The sequence below is a fragment of the Nasonia vitripennis genome, chromosome 5 (genome assembly GCF_009193385.2).
Source record: "Nasonia vitripennis strain AsymCx chromosome 5, Nvit_psr_1.1, whole genome shotgun sequence".
Classification (NCBI taxonomy): Eukaryota; Metazoa; Arthropoda; class Insecta; order Hymenoptera; family Pteromalidae; genus Nasonia; species Nasonia vitripennis.
This window is the reverse complement of record NC_045761.1, coordinates 27,682,508-27,703,567: the sequence shown is the minus strand read 5'-3', so window position 1 is coordinate 27,703,567 and position 21,060 is coordinate 27,682,508. Positions and strand designations below refer to the sequence as shown.

General features: G+C 41.8%; 2 protein-coding genes across 18 annotated transcripts in view; both read left to right on the top strand.

The window, feature by feature from the left end:
* The window catches only part of LOC100679002 (zinc finger protein rotund), a 119,514-nt gene extending 109,128 nt beyond the window's left edge, over nucleotides 1–10,386 (top strand). For all 17 annotated transcript variants that reach the window (XM_016985806.3, XM_031931117.2, XM_016985807.3 and 14 more), the window contains one exon: nucleotides 45–10,386. In XM_016985806.3, the coding sequence (XP_016841295.1) occupies nucleotides 45–166 (122 nt within the window). In that variant the 3' untranslated portion in view covers nucleotides 167–10,386. The remainder of the gene's footprint in view (nucleotides 1–44) is intronic.
* Nucleotides 488–20,994, top strand: LOC100116566 (aminomethyltransferase, mitochondrial). The gene is made up of 5 exons (XM_001600975.6): nucleotides 488–18,826; nucleotides 19,459–19,799; nucleotides 19,877–20,196; nucleotides 20,282–20,364; nucleotides 20,439–20,994. Exons 1-5 carry the CDS (start codon nucleotides 18,409–18,411, stop codon nucleotides 20,774–20,776), a joined length of 1,500 nt encoding a protein of 499 aa, XP_001601025.2. The 5' UTR covers nucleotides 488–18,408; the 3' UTR covers nucleotides 20,777–20,994.
* Nucleotides 20,995–21,060: the final 66 nt, after the last annotated feature.

The window sequence follows — 21,060 nt, the reverse complement described above, 5'->3', positions numbered from 1 at the left end:
TCGACTTCAAGGCCCTGACACTAATCGTCTGCTTTCGTCAACAGGGGAGGCTCTCCGACTCCAAGAGCAACGACTGGAGCAAGCCTTGAGGCTTCACGGTGACCCGCGGGCCCTGAGCTTCACCCTCCAGCACGTTGTCAACCAACAGAACAACCAGCAACCATGAAAATTCAGTTACTACTGAGACGAGTGGACCCCTTGGACGCAGGACAGTACAGCGTCCGCCTCGCTCAACTCCATGGACAGCTTGCACGCGCAACAGCAGCAGTTGCAACAGCAACAGCAGCAACAGCAGCAGCAACAGCAGCAGCAGATGTCCCTGGCTAACGAGCAACAGCAGCAGCAACAGCAGCAAGGAGGCGTGAAGCTGTCGATTCCTCAGATCCACGACGATCAGCGTGGCATCAAGAGGAAGGCCGACGAGATGAGCGGCAACGTCGTCGAGAACGCGTAGGCCATGCGCCCTGCCAGACGACACTGCGTCCAAGTGAGCGGTCAATTCTCAATCACTCCCATGTCTCAGCTAGTAACGGAAAAAAACATTATGCACTATCGACTAAACTGGATACTAAACCCGAGTACAACGCAAGTATTTTCACGAAAGACAATATAAATGTAAGAGAGCACCGGCGAATAGCAGCGAGCGCAAGCAGTCAACGGACAAGACGAGCGTGAGCGTGTGACGTATATATGCGTGTATCGTACCATTGTATATTATTATTATGTTACGGCTACGCGAGATATGCTATGATATATTGGGTACACGCGAGTCGCGCGACCTGCCCCGTCTTCGGGTGCTTCAGCGATCGAGGACTAATTTTGAAGAGCGACTGATGCACGGACTGGTCAAGCGGTCGCTGATTCACACGCGGCAGAGGTCGTAACGGCGTTAGCATTGACTGTTTCGATCGCGTTGTCGACCGTCTCTGACGACAGAGCCAGACTCGGTCAAGCCGGGACTATACATTTTAGAGAGAAAAGATCCGTTGTAGGATGCTCGAGTGCGGCACGGGGCGGGCGAGACTTTGATAGTTCAAATGGATAACAACCCACGTCGCGTTCGTTCCTCGCGCTCGAGTTCCGCAAACGTGCCATAATTAATTAATAACGAGCATGAGCAGCTGTGTACTGCTGCCGAACGCGGACCTCCGGCCTCGACTCGCAACAATGCCTAGTCTCGCTGAGGGATTAGCAAGTCGCAGACGAGCCTCGAGGACCGGGAGACCGCTTCCTTGAACTATAACTTGTAGTGAAAAAAAAATAAAAAAACAAATAATAAGAATCGCGGAGTGACGGGTCTCGGGCCACCCATGGAACTCCGCGAGAGGCTCAACAGAACTCGAAGCTAAAGCTTAGCTGATAATTATATAAATGAAAGAAATGAAAACATTGTATAGGACTTTATCAGACTTAAGGTTCCCCCAGAATTCCCCTTCAAGACTTTTTCCCCCAAGCGTAATTTTTAGGAATCGTGAGATGACGAGTTGTTTATAAGCCTGTATGATAAAAGGAATTCGCGACGCGCGATGTCGTCGTATCGGTACAAATAATATAACGCCGCGATTAATAATTGCAAAAAATGATAATAAGAAGGTTGGCGTTGATTATACTGTAGTTAATACCGAGCGGGACAGACAGAGACGTCGCGCGTACGTGGAATATAATCGACGGTTTTAAAGATGATGATTAAGATGAAAATAAAGGACGAGACGCTTGACTGACTGACACTCTGTAATACACAAACACTATGTATGTTTACATGCGTGTTTTCACGTACTATAATCACGCATGTATACGTATATGTACATAAATGTGGAAATGCATAAACATTTTTGAACATACAATATATACGTCATTACACTTGTGCAAAGCGACACACGGTAATGATGATGATGTAAATCGTTAGTAATATACATTGAATACGAGTAATACACGATACACACTGATACATAATGTACACACACATACACACTCATCACGAAAATGATTTAAAAACATTGAAGATGCGCGCAACTGTGCTCGTTAAAGCACAAAAACTATTAGCTCGTAAGCGAACAAACAAAATATAATTATTACAAACAAGTTATATTATATATATTATATATACATGCAGAATATGACGAGAGGAAAAAAGCTCTAAGAAAGCGTAAAAAATCGTCGCGACAGATGAGACGAAGAAAGAGAGATAAAAAATCTAAATGCTAAATATTATATATATTATATATATAAATATTATAAATAATGAATATAGGGTCTATGAGACTAGCGTAGTTAGGCGAAAAAGATAAAGTGAGTGAGAAATATAAGCGTGACCGTGAGAGAATGAGAAATTCGCGCGCGTGAATGCGAATAATCGGGTGAAAGTTGATGAATTAATAAAAAAAGATACGCGAGCATAAATGCGAAATAGAGGTGCGAATGGCAGACGCGAAGATAACAAATTTTTCTGCGACGGGCGTGATTGAGCGTAATCTGAGGTCCTGTGATCGTTACTAAGCGAAATATTTTTTTATTTCCGATATGTAAACGCGTAATGAAATTTTGCGTCGTTTCGAACTTTTTACTTGCAATATATACCGTTACGTTCTCGCAATACTATTAGGGAAAGCAAGAGATTAAAACAAAAGTTAAACGGGTGGGTCTTTCGAATGGGTATAAATGAAAAAATCGAGACACTATCGATTGTTAAAAAAGATAAATATGGCTAATTAAAGGGAATTGATTAAAAAATTATGGGGTTTTTAAACGATGGCGAAAAGGCACAAAAAATGGAAAGGCAAGTCCGTTATAGGTTCTAACGAAGATAAAAAGGGATTGAGCGCAATCCGTTAACGAACGCCGCTTCGATAACACCGGAGGCACGCATTTTGTAGACGATTTGCGCCCCTTTTAAAGTCATGGTCGTTCGCGCTTTCGATGGGGATACCTTTCGACGAGTCCAGACGATGGAAAACCATAACATCAACTAAAAATCATAAACGAAAAACTTATAAGAGAAAATGTCGTTGACCGAAGACTAGTCACATGTGGCGACGTTCAATTCAATCTCGAGAACACGATAGAGCGATTTTTTAGCCAAAAAAGTACTTTAGACACGGTATTCGGTGCAATCAAAAGATACGAGATATTCCGCGACCTTTTCTACTGAAACTTGTTAAGCAAAATAAATAATTCAGTAAGTTCCAAAATGATCGCGATCGCGAGAACGAATTCAGCGTTAGGAATTGCGACCAGTTATTTGGTCAGTCGTGCATTTTTGTTTTTCGATAGAAAGAAACGCGTAATTCAAATAGCCGCGTCGCCCAGGGCCTTTCAACTATCGGGACGAGCAAAACAAAAAGGAAAATTTTCAAACGATCGCTAAAGGATTCATCGTAAAGCTACATTTTATCGATCGGCACCGCCTCGTCTCGGGGCTCGCTTAACGCTTCAGCCAAAAAATGAGAAATCAAAAATCTGTACTATTCTAATTGCAATCATCACCGTTTCAAATTCAGACTAACTTTGTATTGTTGGATATTATTCGAGTCAAAAGATCGGAGTATGTACCAATGAAGAAATAGAAGCCCTCTTTGATGAGATAAACCTTCGGAGTTTTCTAAAATCGTTAAGAAAATTGAAGTGGAGCCAAGCGAGCCCCCTGTGATGCACGCGCGACGATCATTGGTCGGTTTTAAACATCGGTTTTTCTTATTATTTAACAGGAATAATGAGTAAGTAAGTAATTTTCACCCCCAATGATGAACTTTTTCGTTACAGAGAGTTTTTTCCTCGGATTAAGTAGTATGTAAATACACCTCTTGATATTCACGCAAGCATAAAGAATTACAATAACTTAAACGAGTACATAATGCAATAGGGTTAGTTTTTCTATGTAAATACCTAAAGCGCGGCGGCGAGTGCATACCCTCGCCCGCGTAACCAAACGATAATATACTTTTATCGACCAGAGCTTCTGTTTTGTGCGTCGATTCGCGCGGGCAAATGATTATAACTAGAAATGGAGATAAAAATACAGCGGACGCGCTATCCGCGAACGGCCGCGCCTACCTCGGCACGGATGCACACTGCAACTTTCGCGGAGCAACCTTTTTTGGAAATAACGATGATCACACTGAGTGCAAAAATGAGAAGCAGTTTTCTCGAAAAAAGGCCGACAACGGAACTAAGAGTCTTTACCGTGACGAGGTGCGCGAGACGTTTTGTAAAAGGCTGGCGCGTCCGCGCATTTGTCAAAGGGCCAAGCGGCTTCGATCGGGAAAATTCTTGTTTTTTCTTTCTGCAATGAATATGATAACAAAATGCAAAAACTTACACGGTTGAACAAACAATGATTAAGCAAAACGAAAAACGCGACACGCGGCATACATACATAACATTCACACTGACACTCACGATGAGAATAAGTGCAACACACTCCCTGGCATTGCGATGGTTGTACAATTATGCAAGCCTTTCTAAACTGAAAAACGATATGCAACATGTACACTTTTTACCACACACACCTTGCACCCACCGGCACCACGACTGGCCGCCTCCACACACATGTCACTGGTAGGGACCAACGTTATTTGTATCTCTAACCCGTACTTTTTTTCGCGTTTTACGGTTGTCACAGTGCAAAGCTGACTTTCCTCGATAACCCGTCCCTTCTTCCCTCGGAAAAAAAAATAACATTTTCATCATTCGACCAACATTTGGTGGCTAAATGCTTTTCGCACTATACTTCCCTGGAAAAAAATAGAGCCAAAAAAATGCTCACAGGTGATCGACGCAAGCATTTATTCGACGCGAGCAAATATAAAGGCAAACCAAACTTGCGCGAGAACTTTTCAAAGGCGTCTAAAGGCTACTGTGTAGATTTTTACGAACGTTCGAGAGTTAAAAGCAAAATATTGAAAATCGCAAAATCGTGTACTTTTTTACTTTTCCCGGTCCCTAAAGAGAACAAAGACAAAAATCAGCAAAAGCATAGATGCAAATCGAAAAAAACAAAACAAAAACAAACACCAACGATACAAAAACATCCAAGTACCTAATACAAACTACATCCACATCACGTCGATGACGTTCCTTCACTGACACACTGCAACAACAACTGTGCATCAAAAGAGCCATGAGACCATCGACATGGACGTGACAGTTTATATCGATGAGCGAAGGAGCGAAATCAACGGAGACCCGGTGCATCCACAAGCGTTTTTCTAACGCAGGCCGTATACTTCGATATTCGGCTGCCGAACGAACCAAACATAAATTTTTTCAGAAAAAGTCAACACACGTTAAAGAAAAAAATGAGAAAAAATGTATACTCAAAAACGAATTCGCCCGTTAATGCGAGCCGTGCCCCGCGAACGTGTACAATAAATAAAAAACTCTCTTTTTTAAACATTAATGGAAAGGTGAATAAAAAAGAAGACGATGGAAGAAGAAGCACAATTTACAAATAGCTCGTAGTGTATGTTCTGTAATCGATTGAAAGTTAAACCGCGACGATTCTTAAACGAAACGTGTAACGTAAACAGTAAAGTAACGAAGTAAATAAATGAATAAAAAAAAAGTGAGTCGACGCGTCGCAACGAGCCGACGTGGAAGCTGACGGCCGTACCGGCGCGCGGCGGTCGTTGGCCAAATTGAATAATGAGAGAAACGTCGCGCGACTTGCGGCGCCGAGACGCAAAAAAGCACAAAAAAATTTACAAATATATTGATTTACATATGCCCGTAACTCGTAAGAGGGCCAGCGGCGCAGACGAGAGGAAACTCTACTCGATTGATGGAAAAAAAAATACCGGAGCTTCGACTCAGTCCTCAATTCGCGTGCCTCGCGCGACGCGTAAAATAAAAAGCGCATGCTCGCGCGCGCGGCTAGTAGTCCGCGGCGAGTATGGTCAGACGCGGTAGCGGTCAGGTAGCGCTTCGCCGCAAAGCCAACACGCCTCCGATGAAGGCGAAGCGCGCGACCCGAGGGAACACCCAGAGTACTGGCGATTGACGGAAGCGAGAACGATAGCCCCGTAATAGGTAGATAAGAGTGAGCGCATCTCGCTCTGCAAAGCCGGCCCTGCCCAATAATCTTAATCTACTTCATGTAAATTTGCCTAAATGTTTATTAATCTAAAAATGCCATAGCCCGGATGCGCTGGTGCATACTCCCAGCGCATACACATTCACAAATACGACTCGACCTTATCAAATGAATCAATAATGCCCGTGGGCGCGAAGTGTCGCGTCGCGGGCATTCGGCCTCGGCGGCGAAATTGGTGATCGCCGACCGAGCCAACCCACAGACGCGCGCGGCGTCACGCACGCTGCGCGCAAACAACAACGATACAACGACATTCAATATAAATATGCCACTCCAGAGAAACACACAGTTTAACGGCGCGGACGCGGCAATGCCCATGCCGCGGTTCAGCTGCCGACCGGATTACAAAAATAGATGAAAAAAATAAAGCCCTGGTTTTTTGGAACTGTTCAAGGGACGCGCGCACGGCCCCACGCGCGCGCGGCCCCCATTCACATTTGCATACACGGGAGGCCTCGCGGCCTCTCACAACACGCTACACTTTACAAGCTACACACTCGACTACACACTCTGATACACATTCGGTAAAATAAAAAATACACACGCTACGGATATGTAAAGCCAATTGATTTTGTAAATTGCCCAAAACTTTGTAAGCTAGAGGAAGTATCGCGTATTTGGCTACAACCTTCACTGGAATCTCTCGGTCACTCGATATGACAATGGAATTCAGAGTCGACGGCCTCCGGGGCGGCGGAGCGACGAGCCATCAGCCGAGCGAACGCCGGAAGACCGGGCGCCAATTGGCGGGGAAAGATTTTTCTTTCCCCGCCAATGAGACACGATGGCGAACGGCGTGCCGCGAGGGCTAGTCGTTTTCCCCGCGTCGAACGCCCGTCGAGCCGATTCGGAAAGCGCGAGGAGCTAAATTCTTTCGTGGAAGCTAGGAGACGAAAAAGAAAAAAAAACGAACAAAACAGTGAGAAAGAAAACTTCGTACGTTGCAAGAAGGATATTTACATTCAACGGCGAATTCGCGGCCTTTGTTTGGATGCACGTAGAGGCGTTTTGAGAAAAGGAAAACAGCAACAACACCCGGACACGACCAATTACATCTCGGTAGAATCTTACCGACATACACATACCCCGGATATGACGAACTCGGATTTGACAATAATCGAGCTCGGGGCCGATGCATGTATACCTATCGGCCCCCGGCGATCCAACAGCCTGACTATAGATATGAATGAGAGATGAAGAAGCCGACAGTGAAAAGACAGAGCGAGAGAAAGAGAGTATGCAGAAAGGCGGCGCGACACGAGGAGGCAAACGAATCACAATACAAAGAACGTCGCGCCGCCGCACACAATAAAGTCCGGCTTTTAAACAAAAAGTAATAATAAAAAAATGATGATGAAGCAGTAAATAAATGCGGCTTTAATCAAGCAAAGAAAGTTCATTTGTTTTCGATCGGGTTTTAATTTTTTAATGAAATAATCTTGCAGTAAAACGAATACGCGAGCAGCGCGCACCGGTTCCCCCAGGTTTCTCAGCCGTGTCTGCAGAGACGCGGCTGATCGACCGCTGAGCTGACGTGTGCTCGCGCGTATTCCCGATATACCGTAATAATGCGCAGCAAATGAAAACCGACAGTCTATAGCAGTGCGAGCGCCTCGGCGTCTACACGCGTCTTCACGCGTGCGGATCACTGTCCGAGCCTCCGTGATTAAAAACCGGAATAAGTTGTTTCAATGTCCACTATATAAAACGGGAGCCAATAGTTGTTAAGACGGCGGGTCTCTGTGTCTTCTTCTTTTGCCCAATCACTCTCTCTCTCTCTTTGGAATGCAGTCGAAATTTCGAAATTTCGGAAACGCACGTAGTCAAAACGAGAATAATACGAGTTTCGGAAGATTAAGAAAAATTGAAAAATCAACTCTTCGGAGACACTGAGTATCTATCGATCGAGCAGAGAGCACAGAAGACGACCCGCCGCGCTATCGCTGGCCGGTGGAGGCAACATCTGGAGATTTTCCGATTTCCGGACTGGACCCTCCCTCGGCGAGTGTAGCACTTTTCAAAATATTCTCCGATGTTTTGTTCAACGGGAATATACTTTTTTTTGTCCCCGATGCCCCCAAAGTTCTCATCCTCCGCATGCGAGTCCGAGAAGCCGACCGAGTCACACTGAAAATTCAATCCGTGAAAAGTATATGCACTGATCCTTCCGCATAATTGGCCTGACGTATAACGTACAGAATGATATAAGCCGTCGAGTGGGTGCCTCTGTAAGGGTTTTTCCGTTACAGTAACAAAGATTTTTCTCAAATATAAACCACAACAGTTAGTAGTGCTAGTAGGAAACAGTAATTACAAGTGTACCACAGTTAAACAGTTGATAAGTATAACTTAAATACAGGAAGCACGTCGTCGTCTTTCTCAGTGTCTGCTCGTCGTTTATGCAACCGCAGTCATCGCGCCAAGTGCCGACAGACGTATATTCATCCGTACGTCTGTCCGAGAAATCAAAGAACCGCGAACAAAAACATGAACAAACATTTCCTGATCCCGAAATACTAATAAGAGTCCTCCCATACTCTTCCTCTGGAGGGTGGAGGCTCCTCTTTCGGAGGACGCCTCTACGCAGCCCTCGTCAATGTCAACAAACCCGCACAATCCCTGAAATTGATCTTCCAATCCAAAGGAGAAAAATAGAGAGTTCTTCCATTGTTTTGAAGGCCAAATCCCCCGTCCAACAAAAAAAGTAAAAAACAAACCTGAAAAATGCCAATCCCACCGTCCACGTCGATTGAGTGCCCCCCGCCCCAGAATCCCCGTGTGATCGTTTCACTCGTCTCAAAAATTCCATACCCTCACACACAGTCACACGTCACGCGGGAATCTACGCATAACGAGTAATTTATTGATAAATAAATGTAACTAAGTGTTTGTAGTCTAGACAAAGTACGTTGTAATGTACTCCGAGTATAGGTGGGAGATAAGGCGCGATGGAGCCGTTTATTAATAAAACTTTACAGGATAACAGAAAAAACACAAGCAGATTAAGTATAACCATAACCGCTCGATTGTCAGCAGCTCTCACAGCTCTTTCAGAGTACAGCCAAGAAATATTGTTGATTAACCACAGCTAAATATCCATATTCGCATACATGCATAACTACTTAATTATTAATTACCGTATCAAGAATAAACAGTGTTTAAATAATAAAGCGCGATCGCTATATCACATAACGTCGCGCACTGCAAGCGCGGAGGCACTTACTGCGGCATCGAGGCATTTATGTAACAATAAAGAGCCACCCCACGACTCGGCGCTCGGACGCGAATCGGAGGGTATCCGAACACGCGAGAGACTCTCTGTTCTCGATTTCGCCGCTGCACTCGCTGGCTCTTTCCTCTCCACCTGCGCGATGATCTGAATGCCACGCCAAAAGAACTGGCGCTACTTGCTACAGCACAGCCAGCTGCAGGCGAACGAGAAAGGGGTGGGCTTCGTGTTCGGATTTCCCTTTTTCATTGAACTTTTTCAACGAGTGCAGCCTTAGGTTCTTTCACTTATGGCGTTGCTTTTAATGAAAACACAATACAAACCCCCAGAGCCCCTTCAAAAATTCCTCCAACAAGCAAGACCCCCACCTACGCCCCCACAACAAACCCCCTCAGTCTCACAAATAAAAAACGCGTTGTTTCAACTTCGTTCGCGAACTTCTGAGTTACGCGCCGACGCGACAACGTTCCGGGTACACTTCCTCTCGCGACTGCGACGATTCGAAAAGTTCAAATTTCTACAACTCGTACCTACTACTACGCTGAGATGCAGTGGATGAGGAAAAAATCAACGATTCCGGAAGCCTGTGATAAAGTCAAGGGAGTGTGCCCCGAGCCAAAGCGTCGACGTACAAGTTGAACGTTACGTTTCAAACTTCAAACATTTACGTACAGTTAGTTACCATGTAATACAAGTACAGATTATCGTTGATTTGCCGAAGGTCGGATCGCCCCGTATCGCTTTGAGCGGTATTCCGCCACAGAGGTAAGGCTCGACAAGGCGATACGAGGACACATCCGACTGACTTTAATGGTATCGATTGAGTTTCGTCGAAGTCCCCTTTTGGGCAAACACACCGACGCAATCCCGCATTATTTCCGCCGGTCGAACCGGGCGCAATTCCTTGATCTTCCAATGAGGACGCGAAGTTCAGACGAAATTCCGCGTATTCGTCTAGTATTGGTAATCTTCAATTCCGCAGTTATAAGAAAATATTATTATACGTAAAAAAGATGAGCTTCCGAATGAAATTCTATTCTAGTCAAAAAAAAAAAAAAAAAAAAAAAACGGTACAAAGCGAAGGGAAATCTTTGTGAAAATTCCACAAAAGTGGTTTTACTTGGAAATCGTGGGATTGCCCGGAGCCCGGCGGGACAGACTGCGATACAACATCAGCGTTAACAAAATATAGCCTCTTTTCTTTGCATCAATGTCGATCGATCGGATTTTTGAATATCACGGTCGATCGATCGATCGGTCGGTCGATCGATCGGTCGATCCCTGTATAAGCAAAAGCGACACTCTTTCAAATGGATGTACAGTGCGAATGAATCTTTCAAAGTTTCTGTTTGACAAAATAATTCTATGTATCCCAGCGCTTTTGAATTGCGGGCTTGATTTTTTTTCGGGCGCGGATCCTCCCTTCGACGTTCAACTGTTGAGAATAATTGGCCACGAAAGTTAAACTTTAAGTACGAGAGAGGTCAAGACGAACCGCGAGGGAGGATCCGTGCTGCAATGTGCCCGACTAATGTTCGATATCGCGGTTGACTAATGTAGTACCTTTTTAATTTGTTATTTTATACTACCATAGGAGGCAATTGAAGGCGTATTTTACAGAAATACAGTAATCATGATCGAGAGTAAAATCATTTGCACGGGAATCGAATTGAAATCAAATGAAAGCCAAAAGATCGGCGAACTTTGCTGGAATATCGTTAAAGCTTGTCTTTCGTAGCGGGAGAAAAATTTGAAGCTCGAAAAGAAATTCCGATGTTCGGGGGAAGGGACTAAATTCGTACGGAGCCAGAGTTGAGATATAAGAGGGAAAAGCCACGTGTTTTTTTTTTAGAGATTCTCTTTTTTATATTAAATATATGTTATACATATTATATATTTACGATGATATTTATGTACGTCGAGCCGAACTTGTGTACGTAAATAGAACAACTCGTGAGTTAGCTCTGTTAGGATTAAGTTTCTTTTTTATATGCTCGTGGTAGTGTTAATTAATTAATTCTAATCAGTTATTGTTGACATTGAAGGTGTTTTTTTTCTGTGACGCATAGTAGCGGATGCGTCAATACGACTGAATGTTCTGTTTATTACTATTATTTTTGTCTTTTTAAGATTAACCCACTCTCGCTTAGAATTATTATAAAAAGTCGGTTGAAGCAGATCCAACTTATTATCGAAACTTGTCATTAATTAAGCATGGAAATCGTTCCCATTCTTTCTAGCCATTCTCTCTGTTTTGTCTTCTTTATTTTTTATATAAACTATAAGCGTTTTCTCGCAGGCGATGATCTAGTATCGGGCTTTTTTGACTTTCCGCCTTTACCTTTTCTATAGAGGAAAGTAGTTTAGAGAAATGCTTTTTTATTGTTCGCGCTCTCGCGATTCGTTCGCCAGATTGGGTCGATTCGTTTGTACCAGAGTTCCTATGAGTCGATTCGTAAAATTATGAAAATGTGAGGTGAATCCACTGAAATTGAGAAAAATTATTTGTAAACTATAGGATAAGCGACGTCGACCAATTTGACGAACGAATTTCTACGCTTCGCTTACTAGTCAGAATTGGTTTTAAAAAAGAAAAAATAACATTTGAAATTATTCACTTTTAACGTCGTATCGTTTTTATGAACTCTGTATGATAAGTAATGAACAAAAGTAAATTACCGGTCTGCGTCGAGCCTGAGCGTAAATACTACGGTTCTTTAGTTACTATTCTGGTAGAGAGTATCGCGCGCGCGTCATGATCGGCGTCGAATACACGTCGTATTTTTACGTTACTATTATAATTTTTAATTATATATTATTATGATCATTATTAATTAATAATTATCATTGCGCGTTATAGACTTAAATAAATTTACGTTTTTTTTTTGTACGAGTCACTGCTATAAAGGATTTAGCGACTACCTTCTAGCAATTCATATAGTTGCATTGTACCGATTAAATTTACGTTTACAAATATATATGCATATTATATTTTAAAAAATGGTTTATATAAAAAAAGAATGGATACAAGCTACCGCTACTTGCTACTCGCTAACTAGAAATTTATTTTTTATCATATTCTTTTCTTATATTTTTTTTATAGGTGAACATGTTGAACCATAATTTGCCTTCGTTCTCGCGTGTGTTTTTTTTATTACTTGATGTGATATTTCTAGTTTCGTGTGTGTAATATTGTTCTCGTGAAAGGTTTTTTTATAGTTGAGACTTGTCCTTTTGATTTTAACGATGAGGGGAGTTGAAGATAAAACGAGCTGGTTCCAGTGAATTACAAAAACGAAACGTATGAACGAATAACAAGTATCGATTATGTCTCTTCTTAAGAATGTAATAACTAACAAATATCTCTAAAATACGCTGACGATTGTCATAAGAAATTTAGGACACGTGCATTTATTAAACATTATATCGTTATACAATTACATCGGCTGCATCGAGAGTTCAAGATGCTTTAAGAAGGAAGCACAAATTCATTGTTCTTCTAGTTGAATATATTTTAGGAAATATATATAAATATATATATATATATATATTCGTTTTTGTTACAATAAAAGAAAGAAAAATAAATAAATTTTTACATAATATAGTAATTTACGAGAAAAAAAAACTTTGTAAAGCGTCTCGAACTCTTGTTGCGCTTGTTATTATTATTAATTATTGCTATTAGTAACGATTAGTTATATTATTGCTACTTCTATAACGTCTATCTATTATTATGATTACTATTATTGTCAATTATTAGTTATCGCTTTTGATCGGTTGATTGACGAAAGAACTGTTTGATCCTAACATTTTTTAATCTATATCAATCGTGTTTCGGCGAAAGGCGAGGTCACTGTTTAGCAAAGTGTGTTATTGTGGCTCGACTTGCGTATGGGATCAGATAAGTTCAACATTATAGTACAATAAAATGATGCGAAAAACGAGAATTCGTAAACCTTTGCGATTTCTGTTTTTTTGCATCACAGAATGAGGTTATATAAGTGAAACACATACTGTAACACGCGGAAGGCAAGGAAGTACAATTACAGATTTTACAAACAGTTTCGACCTTAATGGCGCATATGATATAATTCTTTCGCGAGAAAGAAAAGAGGGTGTATAAAATGAAAAAAAAATTAATAAAAGAAAAATTTCGCTACAGTCGCTGTGCACAGTGTTGATATTTCCATTTGTGGGAACGAAGGTTTGTTGTTCGTGTTTTGAAATGGAACGCATCTCAAGTATGAAAATCATATTTTTGTATTAACGAAAAATAAGATATTCGACATTACATTCACTGGAGATCTTGGATTAATTTGTTCTGAAAGCAAAATCATCAGTTCGTAATTTGGAGATGAAGTTCGATTCAAAACTCGAGTAACGAATTCGTTTCTGAGTAATGAAAATATCCGTCGCTGGGCACTCTGAGAATTTAAAGAAGAGAGAATGATAGAACGAAGTACTGCACGGAGAAGTGCGTAGTTACGGCGTGCGTATAAATATTCCAGTCTCTTTCGGTTACGAGCCACAGTTCCGCAAGTGTAGAATTTTGAACAAGTAATGAGAGAAGAGGGAGAAAAAACGGAATCCATAATGAAGGTATATTGACACGAGTGCATACCCGGATAATCCAAATGAGTATAGACGAGGATACGTATGTATAGACGCGAGAGGTTAATAATCCAAAAAAGATAAATCTTTCTCTTCATGGACAATGATTATGACGATGAGCGATTATAAGTCGTGAGGTAAAAAATAAAAAATAAAGCGTTGACGACCTTTTCCTGGTGGAAGCCAAAATCTGTGTATCATCGCGAGATTTTTTCACAATTCTTCGCGCGTCGCGCGCGCACGCGGTTATAAACTCATGTATAACGATTTCGAAAGAGTCACAAAATCACAATGAAAATTCACACTCGCAGAGGAGTGAGAGTGTGATGAAAAGGGATTTTTCAACAGTTCAGGACCCCTTTTTCGGTGTAAATAAGAGGCGAGCTAAAAAATATAACGGGCCAGCCGCGAAAAACAGCGCCGTGTTGTAAAGAAAAAAAATTGTCCCCCTCCCTAGGCAATGTTTTTAGGCTTGTGCGAAAATGTAATAGCCATTGATGCGCGGTGAGATCGACGCGGAGTTGAGAAAAACACACCACGTTGAACAGAGAGGATGATGAGAAAAAAAACAGCAACAAATTTATTCTAGTCATAAGGGAAATGCGAAACGCGAAAATTTGGAGCCTCCGTGGCGGCGCCGGCTCGATCGTTCCATCGTCCGCGGAGACATTTGTAAGTAATATGTAGACCCTCGCGACTGACGACTTTCGATAACTGCAAAATTCTCTTCCACAAGGAGACGCAAATTCACACACATTGTAAATAACCGCAATCTTCGCGCCGCTCTGCGCGAATGAGAAATCGAGCATTCGGTCCGGTCCGGCATGCCACACGCGAAACATGCACGAAAAAGCAACCATCGAAATTCGACGGAACGAATCGTGCGAGCTGAAGCCACGCGGAGGTTCGCCTTAAAATTAAGCTCTTATAGGAATTATTAAATGCTGGAAAAGGTGAATGTGAGAGAGCAAGAGAGTGCGAAGAGAAAAATTGCGTGCGAATGTGCGAGAGAAGCGGGGTGAGCGATAAACGAGCGATAATATCGAGATATACGGGGTTGAGGAGAAGAAAAATTATTGCGAGAATGTGCGAGAGCTTGAATACGTGAGAATTTAAAAATAGAGAGAGAGAGAGAGAAAAAAAACAAAATTTTACTACCAAGTGGACTAGAATCGCAACCGATGGGCATTATTAAAAGCGAAAATAAAATAAAAAAGCATGATGGAACGATAAAGTTTTTCGGAGCGTTTTTTCCGATATGTGAAATGGAGAAAAAAATGCGTCCAAAATTGTACCTATTTTCATTTTATAAATTATATAAATATAAATATATATATATATAGATATACGACGACCTCCTAGACCGATTAAACTATTATGTGAAGTATATAATGTAAAAGGGTCAAAAGAAGATTATTGTATCTATATTCAGGACTGACGCAGATGACGATAATAAATATTGTACTCGAGTCGTGGTGATTATTGTATAGTTAAGTCAAGAGAGTTAAAAACTAAGCAAAAATGAGTGAAAAATGGTAATCAGAAGAGAGATGAGAAAAAAACAAGGTGAATCAGATCACGCTTTTGGCAACGCGAAAAAGTTGGTAAAAATGTAGTCGAGATTATTTACGAATTCATGGTTGTACATTGTGTGTCAGAAAAAGCGAACCTTTCTTTCGTATATCCCCTTTTACGAACGACTATACCGACAGCTGAAAAAAAACTAATCTAGGAAAGAAATACTATATCGATGCTAATCTAAAATAAAATGACGAATGTTTGTAAAGGAAGGGCAGAAATTTCGAAAAAAAGATGTCGTAATCATTGGTGTACCTTGTTTCTTCTTTTCGTATAAATATATATATATACATTATAAATAGATATTCATAATTATATGGCGTACGCCTTTGGGCTTCGATTCGCGACCAAAATAATAAAATAGATTACGGAACTGCGCAATTACCGAACCTTCCCCTTTCGAAAATTCTTCTACTCGGCCGCGTTTGGAATGCAAGCGAAATTCGCCTAAAATTAAAATGACAATGTTCGAATGATTGTTGCAACTGAAAAGGGCAACGAAGGCTTTTGTAATCGCAGCAGCTCCTCGCGTCTCGAATCGAAGCATCAGTAAACGAGAGAATTATAAAGATCGAGAGAAAAGCAGAAAAAAGGGACGCAGCGTAACTATCTCTCTCTCGGTGCATTCTTCGATACGAAGAATTTCGGTTGTTTTTTGTAAAAAAAAAATAAAAATAAAAATGAAAAGAAAATATGATGATAAGAACGTTATACCGTACCCTTGTAATAATGCGACGCTGGAAGCCAAGATAACACGATAAATACAGAATAATTATCCTTTTGTTCTTTATATTATATCATCCATTGTTATGAAGTCTTTGAAATACGTGAAAGCAGAAGATAAAAAAATTGACTCTTCTTATATATAAAGAAAAAAGGTAAAGACACGTGATCCGTATTTTTCACATCGTTCAGTCTTTCACGTAATATTTGTACTTCTAGCGCGCGTTACGATATAGAATAACATTGCCTACGCAGAGAAGGACGACCGTCGGCCCAACTTTATACATGTACAAAAACTCGACGACACATCATTGTTATTCTTCGACGCGATGGTCGCCAGCTCGATGATTTTTTTATTTCAACGAATGAGAGTAACGAGTCTTTTGAATATTCAGAGCCGCGACCCTCGCGTAGGAGAAATTCTGGAGAAGTAACATCCGAAAAGTGTGAAAGCGATAACGTACCATCGACATCCCCGCCAAGAATAAGCAACTGCCGACCGACGGTCGTCGCTGTCGTATCGCGGGCCACGATGTCAAATATTTGTAAGAGAGCGAAGAAAAAGGCAGCGAGTTGTCAAAGTTGGTTAACACTTTTTCTTCGCTCTTACTCCCCTTGATTCTTCCGTCTAACCGCAGCGGAAAAAAATCTATCGAAGGTCTTTTCTTATTATTCCCTCACAATCAAATCCTCTCCACACCTTTATACACACGTTACGAAGAAGAATGTGAAGAAGAAACGAAGAAATGTTACAAACACTCCCATTCCAATCGACCGCATTTCTCCCGTACACACGAATATAATATAATATATATTTCGAAAAATTTTTTCAATTTCCATACTACCCTTGCCGCGTTCCCATCCTTGTCGTCCAACTCCAATCCCGTTCCAGCTCCATCCCTGTTTCCTGTTACCCCCACGTTTCACGATTCCTACCCGACTACCAGTGTGAATGAATGTTGAAATGAAAAAAAAAAATAATAAATTGTGTAAAAGGGAAGCATCGAGCAAAGAACGACTAAAGCACATATTCGTCGGACCGTAGGGACATTTTGCATTAATTGTGTAAACACGAGAACTTAAGGGAAAAAATAAAAAATGCAGAAGCGAAAACTAACAAAAAAATATTAAGCGTTGTACCATGTGTACTCATTTTATTCTATACACTTATGTCGTCGATCCCGCTCCTTTGTGTGACATAGATGTCGTCTCTTTTTTGTTGTTTCTCTTTTTTTAATTTTCGTTTAATTTAGCGTAGCTATCTTTTTATTTGTACATGCCATCTTCCGTTTTCATTTTGACAATTACAACAACAGCATATTAGAATTTATTTTAAGTGACGGCGCGTTATTTCTGTGTTCGAGATGCTATGTAATTATGTTATTATACTTAGTTATTATTTTTAGTTATTATTATTAATATTATATACTTATTACCTATTATTATACGCTATATATACGATTAGTTATTATGATTTCAAGCCTACTGTTATTCTTTTGCCACTGCTTGCATCATCGACGCTCATTATTGTGGTTATAAAATCATCTTTACATTTTATTACTATTATTACATTTATTATTTCTATTATTATTACTATTATTATTATTACCTGGTACAATAAAGATTTACTAAGAATAAGTCTCGTGCTTAACCTAAATTTTCTGTTTGCAATCAACCCCCCTCGTAGCAAGTATCATCGCAGACAAGATACAGCAAGACTATCGACACGTATTGGCCTTATCGCTCGTGACCTTTTCATGCACGAGTATCATCGTTTGATATTTTAAATCTTGCGCTCGTGGTTTTTATTTTACTTTCATATATTTCCACTGGAAACTGACAAGGTAAATTATTCATCATAATTTTTTTCAGTATAATATAAGACGTGAAAAAATATACGCGATACATTGTTCATCGATCACGCTTGACATACGTTTGAAGAAAAAGTATCATTGTAAAACGTGGAAGGCTGTGAGTTTTTGTTGCCAAAAAGACAATGCTGTCTGCGACTTCCGCACTCGCACATTATCCACCGTCACAATGAACGCTTGTAATAATTCGATGAGTCGAAAAAAAAACCTGAAATCGCGAAAAACGCAAACTCTCCAGCCGGTAATCGAGGATACTTTTATTTTCCGCGCATCAATGATCGACGAATTTTCCGCATAGAGCGCACGCAATGAAGTGCGCGATCGAAAGAGAGGTCACAAGTCAAATCGAGCCTATTCCCCGAGACTTCATTGAGTCCGCGCTCAGAGCCGACGTCGCCGATTACACATTTATCCCACAACAATATCTGCCCGCTCGGTCGCACGCAACGCGGTATCTTCGGCGCAGTCGCGCGAGCACGCGCCTCTGTGTCGCAACCCGGCATGCCAGAGTCTCGCTCGCCGCCGGAGCCGCGAAATTTTCAGTCAGTCGACAGCCGAAAGAGAGAATGGGATCACCGGCCGGCATCACGAGGGCGCTTCGCTGTCTGCACAGCAAGTTGACGACCAATAACGAGAGACCGCTGCTGAGGCTCTTCTCCGCGAAAGCTGCCGCCGCCGCCGAGCCCAGGAAGACCTGCCTCTACGACCTGCACGTCGACCACAATGGTAAATCTTCGCTTTTTATTCTATTAACTAATGCTGCTCCATTTGTTTATGTATTGCCGAAGTTGCACAATGTTGTATTGCATAAGATTCGCAAAAATAATTCAACTTTATCGAATCCCCGCGCAGATGTAAATTCAATTCATAATTCTATTACGATATCGAGCTGGTATACCGCACTGGACGTAAACATGAAACTCTTCGATCGAGCTAATTTCAGTGGAAAACATGTGATAAGTCGAGACACAAATATTACAAAAAGTGATATGATGAAAGCATCGCGTAACAAACGTATATAACTTATTGAGTAAGTAAAATCGTTAGTGAGAGAAGATTAAAATGATGTGGTTGAAGCGTACAATTATATAAAAATACGCGTTATCGTTTGTCATGGAAAAAAGGAACTGACGATCTGCCTTATCTTGTTCCACTTGCAAACCCATTTTCAGAAAATAATACTGCTTCCACTATATTTTTTCAACGAAAATTTACTTCCCTTCGTCTACTCCTTTCAGCGCTTTTTAATTATACAGACATTTATTGCATTAAAAATAGTACCACTCGTGTATCGAAAAAGTAGCGCAGTCAATAAAACGCAGAGCGGCGCAACATAATAAAAGTTCATTAAAACCCAGGCAAAATCGTCGACTTCGCCGGCTGGCTGCTGCCCGTCCAATATCGGGAAGCAATTGCGGCGTCGCATCAACACACTCGCACCCACGCCTCGGTCTTTGACGTCGGCCACATGCTGCAGACCCACGTGACGGGCCGCGACTCCGGCGAGTTCCTCGAGTCCCTCACCACCGCTGATCTGCAGAGCCTCAAGCAGGGCAGCGCCGGACTGACGGTTTTCACGAACGACCAGGGCGGAATCCTCGATGATCTCATCATCACCAAAGATCGGGATGACAAGTTCTTCGTCGTGTCGAACGCCGGCAGGAGGAACGAGGACACGGCGCTGATGCTCAAGCGACAGGTGCGACCATTCGAATACCTATATCTAGAATTTACCCACAATCCCGCAGATTCAAACAATGCATCGTCATCTTTCAGAGCGAGATGAAGGCTCAAGGAAAGGACGTGAACATCCAGTTCTTGGACCCTCTCGAGCAGGGCTTGATAGCGTTACAGGGGCCGAGCGCGGCGACGGTACTGCAGTCGCTGGTTCAGATTGATTTAACGAAGCTCAAGTTCATGATGAGCGTGGAGACGGAGATCAATCAGAAGCGCGTGAGAATATCCCGATGCGGTTACACTGGCGAAGATGGCTTCGAAATTTCCATTCCCGGAACGGACGCGAGGACCATCACGGAGATCATTTTGGAGAATCCTGACGTGAAGCTCGCGGGACTCGGACCCAGGGACAGCTTGAGGTGACTGGCTTAAATTGCTGACTGTAGCTATTTTTCATTTTCAAAAATAACCACCTAGTTCCTATTAAATATTTTTACGATTCAGGCTGGAGGCTGGTCTTTGTTTATACGGCCACGATATCACCGAAGACACGACGCCCGTAGAAGCGACGCTTTTGTGGCTAGTCGGTAAGAAAAGCACAGACGGGTTGAATCTCGGAGAAACAAAAACAGCCAGATAACTTATTTTTACTGATTCACAGCGAAACGTCGCAGAGCTGAAGCAAATTTTCCCGGTGCCCAGCGTATTCTCGATCAAATCAAGAACGGCGTGACGAAGAAGCGCGTCGGTCTGACTCTGAGTCAAGGTCCACCGGCACGTGAAAACGCGCCCATCCTGACAGCAGCTGGTGAACGCGTGGGTAAAGTGACGTCGGGTGGACCCAGTCCGACCCTGGGTAAGCCCATCGCCATGGGTTACGTGCCCCTAGAACTGGCCAAGGCTGGCACAAACGTTCTCGTAGAAGTCAGGGGCAAGATGTACAAAGCTGTGGTTACGAAGATGCCGTTCGTTAAGTCTAACTACTACACAGACAAATAGGAGGCGGCGCAGGCGACGATTGCGCGAGAAGTAAGATGTGATTTGTTTGAAAAGTTGTGAAGTAACGTTTTTGAATAGTTACTTACCTATGGATTAAGAAAATTGTATATACATTAACATTTGTTCAACAACGATGTGAATATTAATGCTAAGTTTGCCATTATTCAATTTGATACTTGTTAAGATTTTTAATAAATTTATGATGATAAAAGTTGAAATTATTCTATGTCCGTTAACGGTTCCTGATAATTTAGTTGCATTTGATAAGCACGGAAACTGTATTA

What these genes read in the sequence shown, in the direction of transcription:
- LOC100116566 (XM_001600975.6), top strand. Translation starts at nt 18,409, where the DNA reads ATGAAGTGCGCGATCGAAAGAGAGGTCACAAGTCAAATCGAGCCTATT. An exon ending in CCTGCACGTCGACCACAATG is followed by an intron (nt 18,827 to 19,458) that starts GTAAATCTTCGC and finishes ATTAAAACCCAG; the next exon opens with GCAAAATCGTCGACTTCGCC. An exon ending in CGCTGATGCTCAAGCGACAG is followed by an intron (nt 19,800 to 19,876) that starts GTGCGACCATTC and finishes GTCATCTTTCAG; the next exon opens with AGCGAGATGAAGGCTCAAGG.